The sequence below is a fragment of the Leptomonas pyrrhocoris genome (assembly GCF_001293395.1).
Source record: "Leptomonas pyrrhocoris isolate H10 chromosome Unknown, whole genome shotgun sequence".
Classification (NCBI taxonomy): Eukaryota; Euglenozoa; class Kinetoplastea; order Trypanosomatida; family Trypanosomatidae; genus Leptomonas; species Leptomonas pyrrhocoris.
The window spans coordinates 232,911-247,305 of NW_015438390.1; the positions used below are offsets into that span (position 1 = coordinate 232,911).

The 14,395-nt window shown below is 59.0% G+C and overlaps 5 protein-coding genes across 5 annotated transcripts; all 5 read left to right on the forward strand.

Moving 5' to 3' along the window:
- Positions 1–440: 440 nt before the first annotated feature.
- Positions 441–4,882, forward strand: ABB37_09769 (hypothetical protein; the record flags this gene model as incomplete). The annotated part of the gene is made up of 1 exon (XM_015809401.1): positions 441–4,882. The coding sequence occupies exon 1, from the start codon at positions 557–559 to the stop codon at positions 4,880–4,882; it is 4,326 nt and encodes a 1,441-aa protein (XP_015652076.1). The 5' UTR covers positions 441–556.
- Positions 4,883–6,231: 1,349 nt separating this feature from the next.
- Positions 6,232–8,325, forward strand: ABB37_09770 (hypothetical protein; the record flags this gene model as incomplete). The annotated part of the gene is made up of 1 exon (XM_015809402.1): positions 6,232–8,325. The coding sequence occupies one exon, from the start codon at positions 6,232–6,234 to the stop codon at positions 8,323–8,325; it is 2,094 nt and encodes a 697-aa protein (XP_015652077.1).
- A 1,532-nt stretch (positions 8,326–9,857) lies between these two features.
- On the forward strand, positions 9,858–11,026 carry ABB37_09771 (putative quinone oxidoreductase; the record flags this gene model as incomplete). The annotated part of the gene is made up of 1 exon (XM_015809403.1): positions 9,858–11,026. The coding sequence occupies exon 1, from the start codon at positions 10,019–10,021 to the stop codon at positions 11,024–11,026; it is 1,008 nt and encodes a 335-aa protein (XP_015652078.1). The 5' UTR covers positions 9,858–10,018.
- An 894-nt stretch (positions 11,027–11,920) lies between these two features.
- ABB37_09772 (putative quinone oxidoreductase) lies at positions 11,921–13,102 on the forward strand (the record flags this gene model as incomplete). The annotated part of the gene is made up of 1 exon (XM_015809404.1): positions 11,921–13,102. Exon 1 carries the CDS (start codon positions 12,068–12,070, stop codon positions 13,100–13,102), a length of 1,035 nt encoding a protein of 344 aa, XP_015652079.1. The 5' UTR covers positions 11,921–12,067.
- A 612-nt stretch (positions 13,103–13,714) lies between these two features.
- On the forward strand, positions 13,715–14,275 carry ABB37_09773 (hypothetical protein; the record flags this gene model as incomplete). The annotated part of the gene is made up of 1 exon (XM_015809405.1): positions 13,715–14,275. One exon carries the CDS (start codon positions 13,715–13,717, stop codon positions 14,273–14,275), a length of 561 nt encoding a protein of 186 aa, XP_015652080.1.
- Positions 14,276–14,395: the final 120 nt, after the last annotated feature.

The following is a 14,395-nucleotide window of genomic DNA, read 5'->3' on the forward strand; positions in this document are numbered from 1 at the left end:
CCCTTTAAAAAGAGAATGAAAACAAGAAAAAACGAAATTCAAAAGGAGAGTTGCTGCAAACATGGGCCTTTCTTTCTCTCTCTTTCCCCTTGGCGTACGGCCGCCGCCTCCTCCTTTATTCGAGAAGGGTGTTGCGTTAGGCGTATTCGCGGAGGAGCAATGTCGTGACCTTTCTTTTTTTTTTTAGGATAGAAAGTTCGCTGCTGCTCTTCCTCTCCGTCCTCCTTGCGAGGCGGCATTCATCGGCGTTGCTTTACCGATTTTGTGTTTGTTGGCTCCGCGACTTGCTGACGAGTACGAAGGAAGGAGCGTGGAGCACAGCCAGCACTACCCCGAAAGAAGCAAGCACAAGACAGAAGGGTCGATCAATCTTTCCGTTCTTTTACTCTCTCTTCTTCCTCTCTTTTCCGATATTACTTATCGCATCCAACGTAAATAAAAGAAAGGAGCCTGCCAGTTCAGGCAAGTGCTCTTGACCTTTACGCTTAGCGCGTACCTCACCTCCACACGGATACCCCCCGCCCCACTCCGCATCCTTTGTGCGGTTCGTAAATCTATGGACAGCGGCATGCCTCGTACGACGGCGCAGGAGGGCGAGGGCGCCTGCCCCACAGGCGACGCGCCATCCTTGCGATGTTCCTCTTCGGCAACGTGTCCACAGCACCACCTCAGCGCCACGAGGAGGCAGGGGGGCGACGACACGCACAGTCCTCTTATGGCCTCAAGCACGTCGTACACCGCCGATCGGCAGCCAAAAAAGCGAGGTGGCGTCCGCTTCTCCGGTGCACGTCTCGCCGTGCTTCTCAATTGGTTATTTTTTTACGTGGTTCTCCTCTTCGTGTCCGCCGTGCTGCCGCGCTGGTGTTGTCTCGCGCCACGGCTGCCTCTTCTCTTCGCCCACGCAACGCCCTTCGGCGCGGCGCTTTCTTTCTCCACCACCGCCTTCACGCCCTCGACGTGCCCGTCGAGCTTCGATGACATCAACTCCGCCACGCGGGAAAACTTCGTGAACACCTGCCCCTTCTACGACTTGTACTTCATCCTCATCTTTGAAGCACCAGTAGGAGCTGAAACGAGGTCGCACGTGGGTCGTGTACGAGAAAAGGAAGAGGAGGCGGTAGTGTTGTCAGCGAGGAAAGAGACGCTGTTTGCCTCGGCGAACGTGACGGCTCGATGGAATGATTTAAATGCCCAACGAGCAATGCCGTCTGCGTCCGTCAACGCCGCCGCCGCCGCGGAGGAGGAGGAGGAGGAGGCGCACTTCTCCAGCGTGTTCAAAGGACCCCGCAACGGCCTTAGCGCCTACTACGAGGTCCTTACGACGGAGGAGTTCTTTTACATGCTGACGGGCTGCACCATTGTCGTCGAAGTCGGCTCCGGCGTCGCCCCGGCGTACGCGTACAACTCCTTTCAGGCCTACGTGGAGGGCTTCCGTCTTGACCCGCCAACGGCGCCGATTGTCGCGGCCGCTCTCGGTACTACCACCACCTCTACCACCACAACAACCACAACAACGGTTGCACCGACGAAATCAAGCTCCCGCGCGGACGACACACGGGACAGCCACACGGACGCTGTCCGAATGGTCGATGACGGGACGCAGACCTCCGACGCTTTCTTCGCGACAGCAACCAGCACAACAGCAGCGCCGCTTCACAAGACCACCGCTTCTGGTGAGGACGAGGTGTACCCCAACATCTCGTCCAAGACGACCTTCTTTTATTGGAACCAGCCTCGCCTGCACTGCCTGCTGAACGCGCCGGTGCTGATGGCCATGCGTACGCCACAGCAGACTTCATCCTTATCACGCATGGGAGCTGGAGGGATGACGGCAGCAACACCGACAGCAGCAGCAGCAACAGCAGCACAGCGGCGGCGGCAGTCGCCCCAGCCGGACGGACGCGTCAATACCGCACGATCCGCCGGAACGCCAACGGACACGACCGGCGGTTCAGCACAGACGATGAAGAGTGTGTGGGAGCGACAAGCAGGCGAGCGCCTCGTGGGTGCCCGGCGCCACACCGCTGTGGAGCTACAAGACGCACCACCACAAGGGCCGGTCTCCTCTGCCTATTCGGACTCCTCCTTTGCGTCCTGTGCACGTTATCTGCCTCCACCCGCCAAGCTGCTGCCGCCCGTCCCGATCAGCACGCTCCTCACCGCCAATTACCTCCAGCTGTCGTCGTCTCTTGTGCTGAAGGTGATCAGCTACGATGTATGGTACCAGCTGAGTCACCCGCCGAGCTCGGCGGCGGATGCGTGGGTGAGCGCGGCGTCCCTGCTCGAGGCCTACGCGGATGGCGCCGCACGGAAACGCAGCTACTCAACAGCGTTCCAACGCCTCCGGCGGACAAGGCACGACTCCGCCACCACCACCACTGCAGCAACAGAGGATGGGGACGTCACGATGGAGGACGTTGTCAACGCGCGCGAGGACGCGTACGAGTCTCTTGGCTACAACTTAGCCATCGACCCCGCGCGGGTTTGTGCGGCGCCGGCGCTGTACACCGTCTCGCTCAACGCCCTGCTGGCCCAAGCCTCGTCCTGGAGCCTCGGCACCTCTGGCGACTGGTTGCAGACGAACGTGACGCTGCGCCACCGCTACCCCGCCGCGCGCGCCGTGGTGGTCGTCGCGCAGTGCTCCGGTGTGCCGCTCTCCTTTACCGTTCGTATCACCTTCACCAACCCGCACGACCGCATCGGCAGTGGCCAGAACTACTACATCTCCATCATCTACTTCCTCTTCCTCGTGTGCTACGCGATTCTGGCAGGGACTTTCCTGTTCCTGATCGTCCCGTGCGGGAAGCGGCGGCGGCGGTGGCGCGAGCGGGAGCTGAAGGAGAAGGACGCGGCGAAGGTGCAGGGGGCGCACGCCGCGGGGGTGAAGAGCGATCACGCTCGTCGCCACCGACGGCACCGCTTTCGCCGGCACCGCGCCGCATCACCCGACACAGCGGAAAAGGGAGGAGCAGGGGGAGAGGCGAACGGCGGCGTCAGCGGCAGCAGCGGTGGAAAGACGGCGCACAAATCGCCCAGGCAGCACAAAGGAACGTCGAGTACGCCATCTGCAAAGCACCACGACGACTCCGATGAACCCATCAACAGCAAGGAGGAAGAAAACAACGACGGCAACAGTGGCGGGCAGCGCACACGCAGCGAGAAGGGCAGCCCGACAACGAAGAAAGTGAAGGCGACGGCGCAGGACAGCGGAGGTGCCGAAGCAGAAATGTCGTCGCTGCACTCTCTGTATTCCAACGCCTCGGCCCCCTCGTCCGACGACGTGGCGATCAACAACAGCAGCAGCAGTGAAGACGGAGATGACGAGGACAGCACCAGCACCAGCACTCGTAGCAGCAGTAGTAGTAGCAGCAGCAGCAGCAACGATTACTCCTCTCTCTACTCCGACCTCGACGGCTTTCGGCGACCTCGTGCAACGCCGCTGACGAGCAGCGATGATGCGGACAGCGCGTCAGCGGGGGATGCAAGTGGCGGTGCGCACGGAGCCCCTCATCATCACCGGCACAGCCGCTGTGGTCGACACCGACGTCAACGACAGCGACGCTCCCCTTCTCCCTCTAACTCCTCTTCCTCTTCGGCTGCTTCCTTGGCGCGGACACGGCGCAGCAAACCAGCGGATTTGTTTACGCTGCTGTGCTGCTGGGCTGTTGTGGCGAACCCCGCAGCGAACAGCCACGATGACGGTAGCAGTCATCATCACCCGCATCATCATCGTCATCACCGCAGGAGTGAGCTACGCCGTCGTCGACCGGTGCACCAACGTTGTCTCCACGCGATCGCCGCACTCGGCTACGCCGTGTACGCCGGGCTGACGTGCACGGTGATCGCACCGATGGAACGGTGGTGGCGCGAGAGCTACATCTTGATCATGTACGCGCCGCTGCAATGGCTGCTGTTGGTTCTGATGGCGCTGAAGGTGCTGCTGTGTATCCTCTACTCCGCCAAGTACTCCTTGATGGCGGGCTTCTCCATTGGCGGGGTCACCTCGAACTACTCCCTCTTCGTTGTCTCCGTCATCTTCGCGATTACGGTCGACACGCTGGTCATACCGGTGGAGATGCTGATTGGGATGGGTTGGGGACTCGCCTTCACGTACCCGCTCCCGACGAACCAAATCGTGATTGTCTGCCTCGCCACAATTGGAATGTTCACCGTGTACATCTTCCAGGCCACCTGCGACACCGACGGCTACAACCTCGCGCTCACGGCGAACAAGTACGCCAAAGCAGCGAACACGGCGCGGTGTAACTCGGTCACGTATGCCCGCATCGCCCTCGAACTCGTCTGTCGGCTGCACAACGTCCTGCGGATGCTGTTGCTCATGTTGTGGCTCTCGCGGAGCGTCATACCGGCTGACGCAGCCGCCGTGCAGCGGCAGCGACGGCTGCAGGAACGGCAGCTACGCCGTCATCGACGGCAGCAGCTGCACGACGGTCACCGCCGTGACACGAGCGGTGACAACGGAGGGGCTTATAAAGGTCGAGGCGGCGGTGGCGGTGGTGGTGCTCCTCGGGCCTCATCCCTCTCCTCCGCCGTAGAAGCATCCGCAGCAGCTCGGCGGGGCAACGGACTCACATCCGACCCCCCGCCGCAGCCACCACCGCCGATTGCCCTCGCACCGCCACCCCGCCTCGACTACCCCAGCGTTGTTCTCCCCGCGATGGATGTGTACCTGCGCTATCGGCGCATGTGGGTCCCCTTTGGCATGCTGCTGGTGTGGTACGTCCTGCACATCGCCTTTGCCTTCTCCTTTTTCCAGCCAGAGGATTACTACATGGTGGTGGCCTTCCGCGAATTCCAGACCTTCTACCTCTTCGCCTTTCTCGTGTTCTTTCTGCGGACCTCCTCGCCGGAGTACTCGTAATTGTGGCCACAAAACTGTGGATGTGTTTGTTTGTATTTTCATATTTATGTTTATGTTTGCGGTACCTACGCATCGCTGCTACGCCGTGGAGTACGCGAAACCGCACGTACAGACCTGGAAAGGGAAGACGCGCACCCGGCCATATACACGCGTCTTGACGGTTGTACGTAGAGACAATGCGTTGCTGATTCTGCTGTTTGTTTTCCCGAAGTGCAGCATGAACTCTTCCGCTGCCGCTGCTGCTGCTGCCTCACGATGGAGCACCCCCTTTATAATGTTTCTACATTATCTCATTCTTAAAAAGTAATAATAGCTTTGGCTATGATTCGTGTTGCTGTTGCTGTTACACGGTGTTGTTGTTGTTTTTCGCATTCCGCTGGATGGGACGGAGGTGCGCGTGAAGGAGGGAGGTATGTGTGCCTTCACACAGGAAAGGCGATGCCAGCTGTCACCCCTCCCCCGGTGGTGCATCCATGTGCTTCCATGTTCTACACGCAAGAGAGAAAAGGAGAAATGAGGCAACAAGACATTCGCAGCCTGCGGAAAGCGCTCATCTCGACTACTCGTGTTGATGATGATGATGATAATGATAATCTTTGGAATGCGCACAATGCTAACAGCTTCTTGCTGTTCCTGTTGTTTCCAGCTTACAGCCTCTCTCTCCTCTCTCCTCTGCTCCCCTCTCCCTCGCAGCCTGTTGACGTAGAAAGCGAATCCCACGAAAGCTCCCAGCACGACCGTCAAACGACCGTCAAACGACCGGCTAAAAGTTCTTTTCATTTCTCTCTTTGCATTATAATTATTATTATATTTTATTTTCTTTGCTGCTTCGCGACACCACGCTTCAACTTCTTTTTTTAAAAGGAAGGAAAACACCTTCTTCTCCCTTGTTGCGTCTTATCGGCGCGTTCTTATTTCTGCTAGTGTTAGTTTGGCTGTTTTTTTTTTTTGGTAAGCTTTCGGCGTGCGTATCCGAGATTTTAAACGTTAAAGAATATTTGCAGCTGTGTGGGTGGGTGTGGGTGTGTGTCAGCGCGCGTGAGAAGAAACATCAAGTCCATCGCGCCCTCACTGCATCGCCTTTCTTTGGATACTAGCATCATAATCATCTGTATCAAATATATATATATTTTTTTTTCAGAGTTGCACTGCTGGGGGAGCCTGAGACTTTCCACCATTCCTTTTTTTCTCCTATTATTGAACGGAAATATCCTCCTCTCTCTCTCTCTTGGAACAGCTTTATCCCCTCTTTTTCCTTTGTTAGCACCATTACTGCTGTTATTGTTATTATAATTAGCTCTATTGTTTCCCCTTCTGCTTTCGCGTGCACACACACACACACGTTCATCATGTCCAGTGATTTTGAATCCCTCTCCTGCGATGATCAGGAAAGTCACGGTGGTAGCCATCACGATGCTGATGGCACACATCACGGCGACAGCCACGATAGCTTCGACGCGCTAGACGATCTAGTGGCGGAGCAAGACGCTCAGCTGCTGCGTCGCCTGGTGCTCCATGACGACCCCCACCACCGCTATCACCACCACAACGGTGACGGCGACAGCGACAGCTCGGCGGCCGTGTACGGCCACCGCGAGTACGGCGTCGTCGGTCAATCTCCCCCGACGACGACTCACACAATCTCCTACGCTTCATCCCGCGGCGCCGCGTTTCGGTCCGGTGACGTGTCCCCCGCAACGACAGGGCAGCAGCAACTATCGAATGCGTGTCGACCCACCGCTGAAGTCGATAAATCGAGTTCAAGCGGCCAAGAAGATCCCCTCAAGGATCACGAGAACAAGAGCAGCTGCAGCAACAACGATCGAAGTAGCTGCTCCGCCGTCCCTGCTGATCGCACCGGCAGCGCCAAGGAACACGCTCACCGCTTCCTTGCGCCGCAGCCGAAGGCCGAGCCGGAGTTGCCGCCACCGCGAAGCGACGCGACCTCCCCGAATGCGCGGGTGGTGCTCCCTGATCGGGTGTCCCCACACGCGGACGGAGCAGCGGAGGGCGAGGAGGGAGTCGACAGGAGAGACGAGCGACATCATCCGCACGGCCCCGCACCACCGCCGCTACGTCCGCCAACGCTCGCGCAGGCGTGGCGCGCGACGTGTCCGCCCGACTCCGGCGATGTCACGCCGACGACGGCGTCTGTCACGACGCGGAAGTCGGCCACGGGCAACGAAGAAGAAGAAGAACTGGAAAGCGAAGCGGAATTCGCATCGCAGGGAGTCGGCGTACGCGCACCGCCTGCTGTGGAGCTGCCGAAGGCAACCGCGCGCGTCCACGACTACCACGACGCCGAAGGTTTCTATCGAACAGGCCTGCTGGAGGAGCCGACGGACTCGGACGACAACGACGATGACCACCACCACCACCACCACCACAGCAGCAAAACGGAAGAAGAAAACGAGGAGCACGAAGGAGACGTTGGAGAGGTCTCGGTGGAAGCGGCAGCTGCGCGGGAGTCGCGACGTCCGCGTGCGGAACCGCCGCTGGAAGCCCACGAAGGCACGCGACCACCGCCGACAATCGCCGCATCTCCCGCCTCGACCCTATCTAGTCTGCGTGCGAAGCTGGCCATCGCCGCGGAAGAACTCCGCCGCGTTGCTGCCGCGCTGCCGCACATGTCGACAGTCCATTTCCTCTCCCTCGTCATCGCCGTTCTCGTGCCGATCAACGTCTTGTGTTTGGATGTGATGGCGTTTGCGTGGATTCGGCGGCGCGTGGATGCGCGGTACCGCCCACCTGTTGAGCTGTCACACGACCGCGACGACTGCGGTGGCGGCTGCTGCACTTCCTCGCCGTCGTCCTCGCCTGCCGACGTGAACGGCCGGCATATCCTGCGTGCTCTCTTTCCAAGTGAGCGACACAGCGGCGGCGCGTGCAGTTACCTCGACACGGTGTCCGCGTTGAACTCCTCCAACGCCGGCGCTCGATGCTCGAGCAGCCGTAACACCCATAGTGGTGGGAGTGGCCCTCGTCCCTCGACGGCCGGGTCAGCCACGCACGCCGTGCCTGCGCTTTGCTCGTTTGTGCTGTGGCTGATGGTACCAAACGGCCTTGTGATCCGTGCGCTGCGGTCTCAGTACGGCTTGACGAAACCAAACACTGCTTCGGCTGCCGCCGCCGCCGCTGCTGCTGCTACGCCTCCTGTGAGTCAGCGCGTGAGCGTCCCCGCACGTCTCCGTGCGTCGCGTGAGGCGAGTGATTTGGCGTGTGTCACGGCGACCCTGCACGCGTTATACACCCACCTCCGCCGCACGGCACCGCAGCTGGCGCTGATGGAACTGTATGTCCGCTACGCGTGTCTGTGGATGATGGTGCGCGTCGTGCTGCCAACGGCGGTGACCGCGGGGGTGTGGCTGGATGGCTGGATGCCCACCAAGACGACCAGCGAGGACGCCCCGCCGTTGTCAACCGACGCCAAAGTGCACGGGTAGCGAGAGCGCGTGAGACTGAGGAAACCGGCATCAATGCAACTCTCTCGTTCTCTCTCTCGCTGATTGCTTCTTTATTTATTCTCTTTTATTTACTGTTGCAGCTGCTGTTGAGGTGTGTTTCGGGAAGTGCGGGAAAAGGCGGTGAGATTCGCCCTCAGTGGCGTCACCCCCGCCTTCGGCGCTGTGCCTCTCAGGGTCTGAAGGTCTGTCCGTCTTGTGCGCAGCGCGGGCCATCTTTTTTTTTTCTTCTGCCTTTGCTGAACCAGTGTGTTTTGCGAGGGGTGTAGACGCACAGACACACATACTCACCCGTTCATGAAAGTCTTGGATTTCTCATTTCCTGTCTCTCTGTTGTTTACGTCTGTCATCGTGCGAGACACCGAGGAGGGGAGGAGAGGAGGAGGAGGGGGGGGAGAAAACAATGACAAGATCGATACGGATCTGTTCATTTCATAACGCATATATATATATATTTATTTACTGTTGTTCTCCACGTCCTCAGACTCTTTTTGGGGGGAGGGTTTGCTGTTGTTTCTTCATGCTGTGTTTGCTTTCTTCTTCTTTTGTAGTTCTTGTGCTTTCGCTTCTCCGCAATCATCATAGATACATAGAGGCAGCGGTTGTTGCTGTACGTCTCGCTCGCTCCTGCTTCATCTGTTTTGTCTGTGTCGTTGTTTACTTTGTTTTTTTTCTGTCTCTTTTTTTCTTCTGTTGTTGTTGTTGTTGTTGTTGGGGAGTTAAGCTCCCACAGAGAAGTATCCCTCCTCCCTTTCTCTCCTCCTCCCTTTCTCTCCCCTCCCCTCCCTCTCCCTCTCCCTCTCGTCGTTATGAAGCGCGTCAGAAGCGTCGTGGCTATCGCTGTTCTTTTCATATATATTTTGTTTTCTCTCGTTGTCGCAGTTTTCATTCAAATTGATGGATTTCGTTTGGTGTCTTGCACACCCACACACCCACACAGACACAAGCAGCATCGAAGCCGTTGATCTTGTCTTTCTTTCCTTCGGTTTCTCTTACACCCCCCGCTGTGGCCTCACGCGCGAGAGGAAGTACTACGCAGGAAGGGCGAGGAAAGGGAGACCGTCCCCACACGGCAAATAACAGACAACGCTTCTCCATTTCTGTTGCTTTTTGTTTTTGCTTGTGCGCTTGCTATTGCTCCTCCTCCTCCTTTCGATTGGTGCTTATGCTGTATGGAAGTCGTTTTCTTATGTTCCTCTTCTTCTTCTCGTTTTCTTAAAGCTGTCCAACAGATCACGGTGATGCCAAAAGAATTGGAAAAACGGTGAAGGAAATACTTGGAGGAAACACATGTTCAACTTTCGAAGATGGCCGATTCGTGCGGGAAGCGAGCGGCGGCACACCGGTCTCCGACACGCTGACCTCCGTCCCCCTTCGACACTACGCAAGAGCAGTAGAGAAGACATCATATGAAAGGGGACGAGAAAGCCACGATTCACAGATGTCCTTCTGAGGCCTGCCGCTGTCCGCTGGACACACCTTTTCTTTTATTCTGGTCTTTCCTTCTTCCACGCAGAGCAGCTGCCGCTCTTCTACTTGCAACTCCGCACCCGCACACACATGTGTGTGTGCATCCAAACTCCTATCGATATTATTATTATTCCAGTGTATCACGCGCACCTCGCGCACTCATACCGCTCCACTTTTCATTCCCTTTTTTAAAGAAAGAAAGAAAATGGAGGTCGTCGCGACTGCACACGGTGGACCGGAGGTGCTCGCCTGTCAGCCCGCCTCCTACACGCCTGATCAGGTCGAATTGAAAGACGACGAAGTGCTCGTGCGCAACGCCTACGCGGGCGTGAACTTCATCGACACCTACTACCGCAGCGGCCTCTACACGAAGCCGACGATGCCGTACGTCGTCGGGGAAGAAGGCGCCGGCGCGGTGTTGAAGGTCGGAGCAGGAGTGTCCACTGCGCTGCTGGGCAAACGCGTGGCTTACTACGGTGGCCTCGGCTCCTCCGGCAGCTACGCGTCCTTCTCCACTGTCCGCGGCTCCGCCGTGCGTGAGATCCCGCCTGGCGTGTCGGACGAGGCCGCCGCGGCGGTGATGTGCCAGGGCCTGACGGCGCACTACCTCATCGACGCCAGCTACCCCTGCGCGCCGGGCAGCACCGTCGTCGTGCACGCGGCGGCCGGCGGGACCGGGCTGCTCGTGTGTCAGATGGCGAAGCTGCGTGGCGCACGCGTGATCGGGGTGTGCGGCGGCGCGGAGAAGGCGGCGCTGGCGCGCAGCGTTGGCCGGGCGGACGTTGTGATCGACCATGCGGCGACGCCGGACTGGGCGGCCGCGGTGCGTGCGGTGGCGCCTGCGCACGGCGTGGACGCGGTCTACGACGGCGTGGGCCGGTCCACCTTCGCCGGCAGCCTGTCGCTGCTGCGCAAGCGGGGCTACATGATCTCCTTCGGCAACGCCAGCGGCGCCGTGCCGCCGGTCGCGCCGCTGGAGCTGTCGCGCGCGGGCAGCGTGTACCTGCAGCGGCCCACGCTGGCGGACTTCATGCTGACGGCGGAGGAGGCGGACCGGCGGGCGGCGGAGGTGTTTGGCTGGATCGCGTCGAAGCAGCTGACGCTGACGATCGGGCACGTGTACCCGCTGCGTGACGCGGCCCAGGCGCACATCGACCTCGAGTCGCGCAAGACAACGGGCAAGCTGCTGATCAAGTGCACGGACGATGCGTAGGTTTGAGCCCCTTGTGGAGCACGCCGTCCCCGCTCTCCCCTCCATATTCTCTCTTTCTCTCCTACAGTATTCGCGTCGTCGTTGCCTAATCATCCATGCTGTGCATGACCGCCTTCGTTTTCTTTCCTTCTGCGTTGAAGCACGCCTGGTGTGTGTGTGCATGTGTGTATGGGTGTGTAGTGGATGAAGGTACACCGGTCGTTGCTCTTCCCTAAATGCAGCGGATTTCGGCTCTTCGCAATTCTGTTTGTGTTGTTTCTATTTATTATTTATTGTCCTCGCGGCCCCGTCAACGCGTCGATTTCCTCCTCTACTACAAACCGCCAGTAAGGTTGTTGATATCGTACAAGCTATTTTCTCTTCTTCTTCTTCTTTCAAAACGAATGCGGAGAGAGCTTCCTTCTTTGCTACGTGTGTCTGTGTGTGTGTCTGTGTAGTGTTCTTTCGCATTCCCCCACGTCTTCGCACTCCCCATCATCGTACTTCCTTTTTGGCGGGTGAAGCAAGAAGTAATGGGTGAAGAATGGTAAACAGCCGTGATGAACACGACGCCATGCGTTGATCTCGCCACGCAGCGGCGGGCACCACACAACAGATGTGATGGGAAGCCCATCGACCCAATGTCTTGCCTTTTGTTTTATGTTTCCCTTTGTTATCCGCTAAGGGCTTTTTGCGGCTCGAACGTTTCCTGTCGTGAGGTTCGAATCCAGTGCGGTTTGCGGGCGAGACGACTCGCGACCTGTTATCCTGCCGGTGATAGCTTCGGGTGCATTGCTTCTACGGAGCAGCAGCGCTGAAACGGGAAGCGCCATCCGCGTCGTCTTTTTATTCTTTGTTTCTCCCTCTCCCGCGCTCTGCGACGACTCGCGCGGCTGCTGCTGTTGCGGTGGTGGTAGGGGTGGTGGTTTCTCCCCTCCCCATCAACTCACGCGTGCAACGCAACAACAACGCACCTGGACAGACGTCTGCCTTGCAAGACTTCGATATTTACCTCCATTGAAAACAAATAGTACTAATATAGAAACGATAGCTACCTCGTCCATGCACGCCACGGCTGCCCGACTGAAGCCGCTGTTCCGCCGGGTCCGCGTGCACGCCCACGGCGGCCCCGCAGCGCTCTCCGTCGACGACTTCGATCCGGCGACAGATCTCGTGGTGGGGCCGTCAGACGTGCTCGTGCGCAACGCCTACGCGGGCGTGAACTTCATCGACACCTACTACCGCAGCGGCCTCTACATGAAGCCGACGATGCCGTACGTCGTCGGGGAAGAAGGCGCCGGCGCGGTGTTGAAGGTCGGAGCAGGAGTGTCCACTGCGCTGCTGGGCAAACGCGTGGCTTACTACGGTGGCCTCGGCTCCTCCGGCAGCTACGCGTCCTTCTCCACTGTCCGCGGCTCCGCCGTGCGTGAGATCCCGCCTGGCGTGTCGGACGAGGCCGCCGCGGCGGTGATGTGCCAGGGCCTGACGGCGCACTACCTCATCGACGCCAGCTACCCCTGCGCGCCGGGCAGCACCGTCGTCGTGCACGCGGCGGCCGGCGGGACCGGGCTGCTCGTGTGTCAGATGGCGAAGCTGCGTGGCGCACGCGTGATCGGGGTGTGCGGCGGCGCGGAGAAGGCGGCGCTGGCGCGCAGCGTTGGCCGGGCGGACGTTGTGATCGACCATGCGGCGACGCCGGACTGGGCGGCCGCGGTGCGTGCGGTGGCGCCTGCGCACGGCGTGGACGCGGTCTACGACGGCGTGGGCCGGTCCACCTTCGCCGGCAGCCTGTCGCTGCTGCGCAAGCGGGGCTACATGATCTCCTTCGGCAACGCCAGCGGCGCCGTGCCGCCGGTCGCGCCGCTGGAGCTGTCGCGCGCGGGCAGCGTGTACCTGCAGCGGCCCACGCTGGCGGACTTCATGCTGACGGCGGAGGAGGCGGACCGGCGGGCGGCGGAGGTGTTTGGCTGGATCGCGTCGAAGCAGCTGACGCTGACGATCGGGCACGTGTACCCGCTGCGTGACGCGGCCCAGGCGCACATCGACCTCGAGTCGCGCAAGACAACGGGCAAGCTGCTTTTGAACTGTATTGATTAATCCGGACGAAACGGCGTGCGTGCCGGCAGCGTGAATGAATTGCTTTAGTTTTTCTATCGAGGCGATGCCACAACAAATTTTTTCTTAAGAAACTGTGTCAGAGCGAAGAGTGTGCGAAGCAGCTTCTAATTCAGGCGTTTAACGGCATTGAGACGCACACTTGTGCGCCAGTGAATACTCTTGCGAAGTAGCGCGGGTTCTTAAAACTGACGGAAGATGTCTTTTATGTGGCGCTCGCGTGGATCAGCCGCGCTCGTTAAAACCATCGTATCCGTTGTTTTTTGAACCCGACCTCACACTGTCGGTGCGCCACGATACCCGTTGCAGACGGTATTCCGCAGCGCTTCCTGCTCCTCCCCCTCCCTTACGTGATTCCTCTCACTCTTTGCTCCTTCCTTCATGTGTCTCTTTTAAGCACCCTTCACCGCGGAAGCAGCCGCCACCACCACCACCACCCCTTCTTCATCGTTTTTTAAAAAAGACAGCAGTAGTATTATTCTGCGTGTTGGGGTTTGTGGCCGTTTTATGCTTTATTAGCATTTAGAACAAAAGGAAGAGATAGATTTTTTTTTCTCTCCGCGAACGCCGGAAAGGGAAAAGCGGACTAGCGAAATGAAACTGCTCAAGTTCGTCAACAGCGACGCGCCGCACACGCTCGCCGATGCGCAGCTGCGCAACAACTGCCTCTGCTTCCCCGGGAAGCACGGCGCCGCGCAATTCGCGAAGACGTGGTCCATCGACACCGCGCCCGCCTCCTTCCAGGGCGGCTACTGGCTTCTAGATGACAACAACAGCCCAATCTGCGAGGTCACCGACGTCTTGCTGGCGATGCCGGCGTCTGCCGCTGCGGACGCCGCCGCCTCCGCCACCGAGGATGGGTTTGCGCAGACGAGCTCGTCCGTCACTCGTCCCCGCGGCGTCTCGGATGCAGAGGTGGACGGGATTGACTTCCGCAGCAAGATGGGCCGTCAGCTGGAGCGCGAGCGGGGGACGTACGGTGCCACCTCCAAGAACGCCTCCAAGTCCGCACGAGCGATGATGAACGCGGAGGAGGTCACGGAGAAGACTCACGACCGCATGAAGCGCGCTCGCGAGGCGCTGGCGGATGCGATCGAGAACAATGACCCGACCGTGACGGAGAAGAAGGGCGGCAAGCGGTCGAAGAAGCAATAAGTCTTAAGGAAAGAAAATATTATTCAATCTCTTTCTTCAAGCGGCCAGATACGGGGAGCGCAAGTGGCTGGAGGAGACTGTGCGTGTGTGCGTGTGTGTGTGTTGATGTGCTGCGCACCG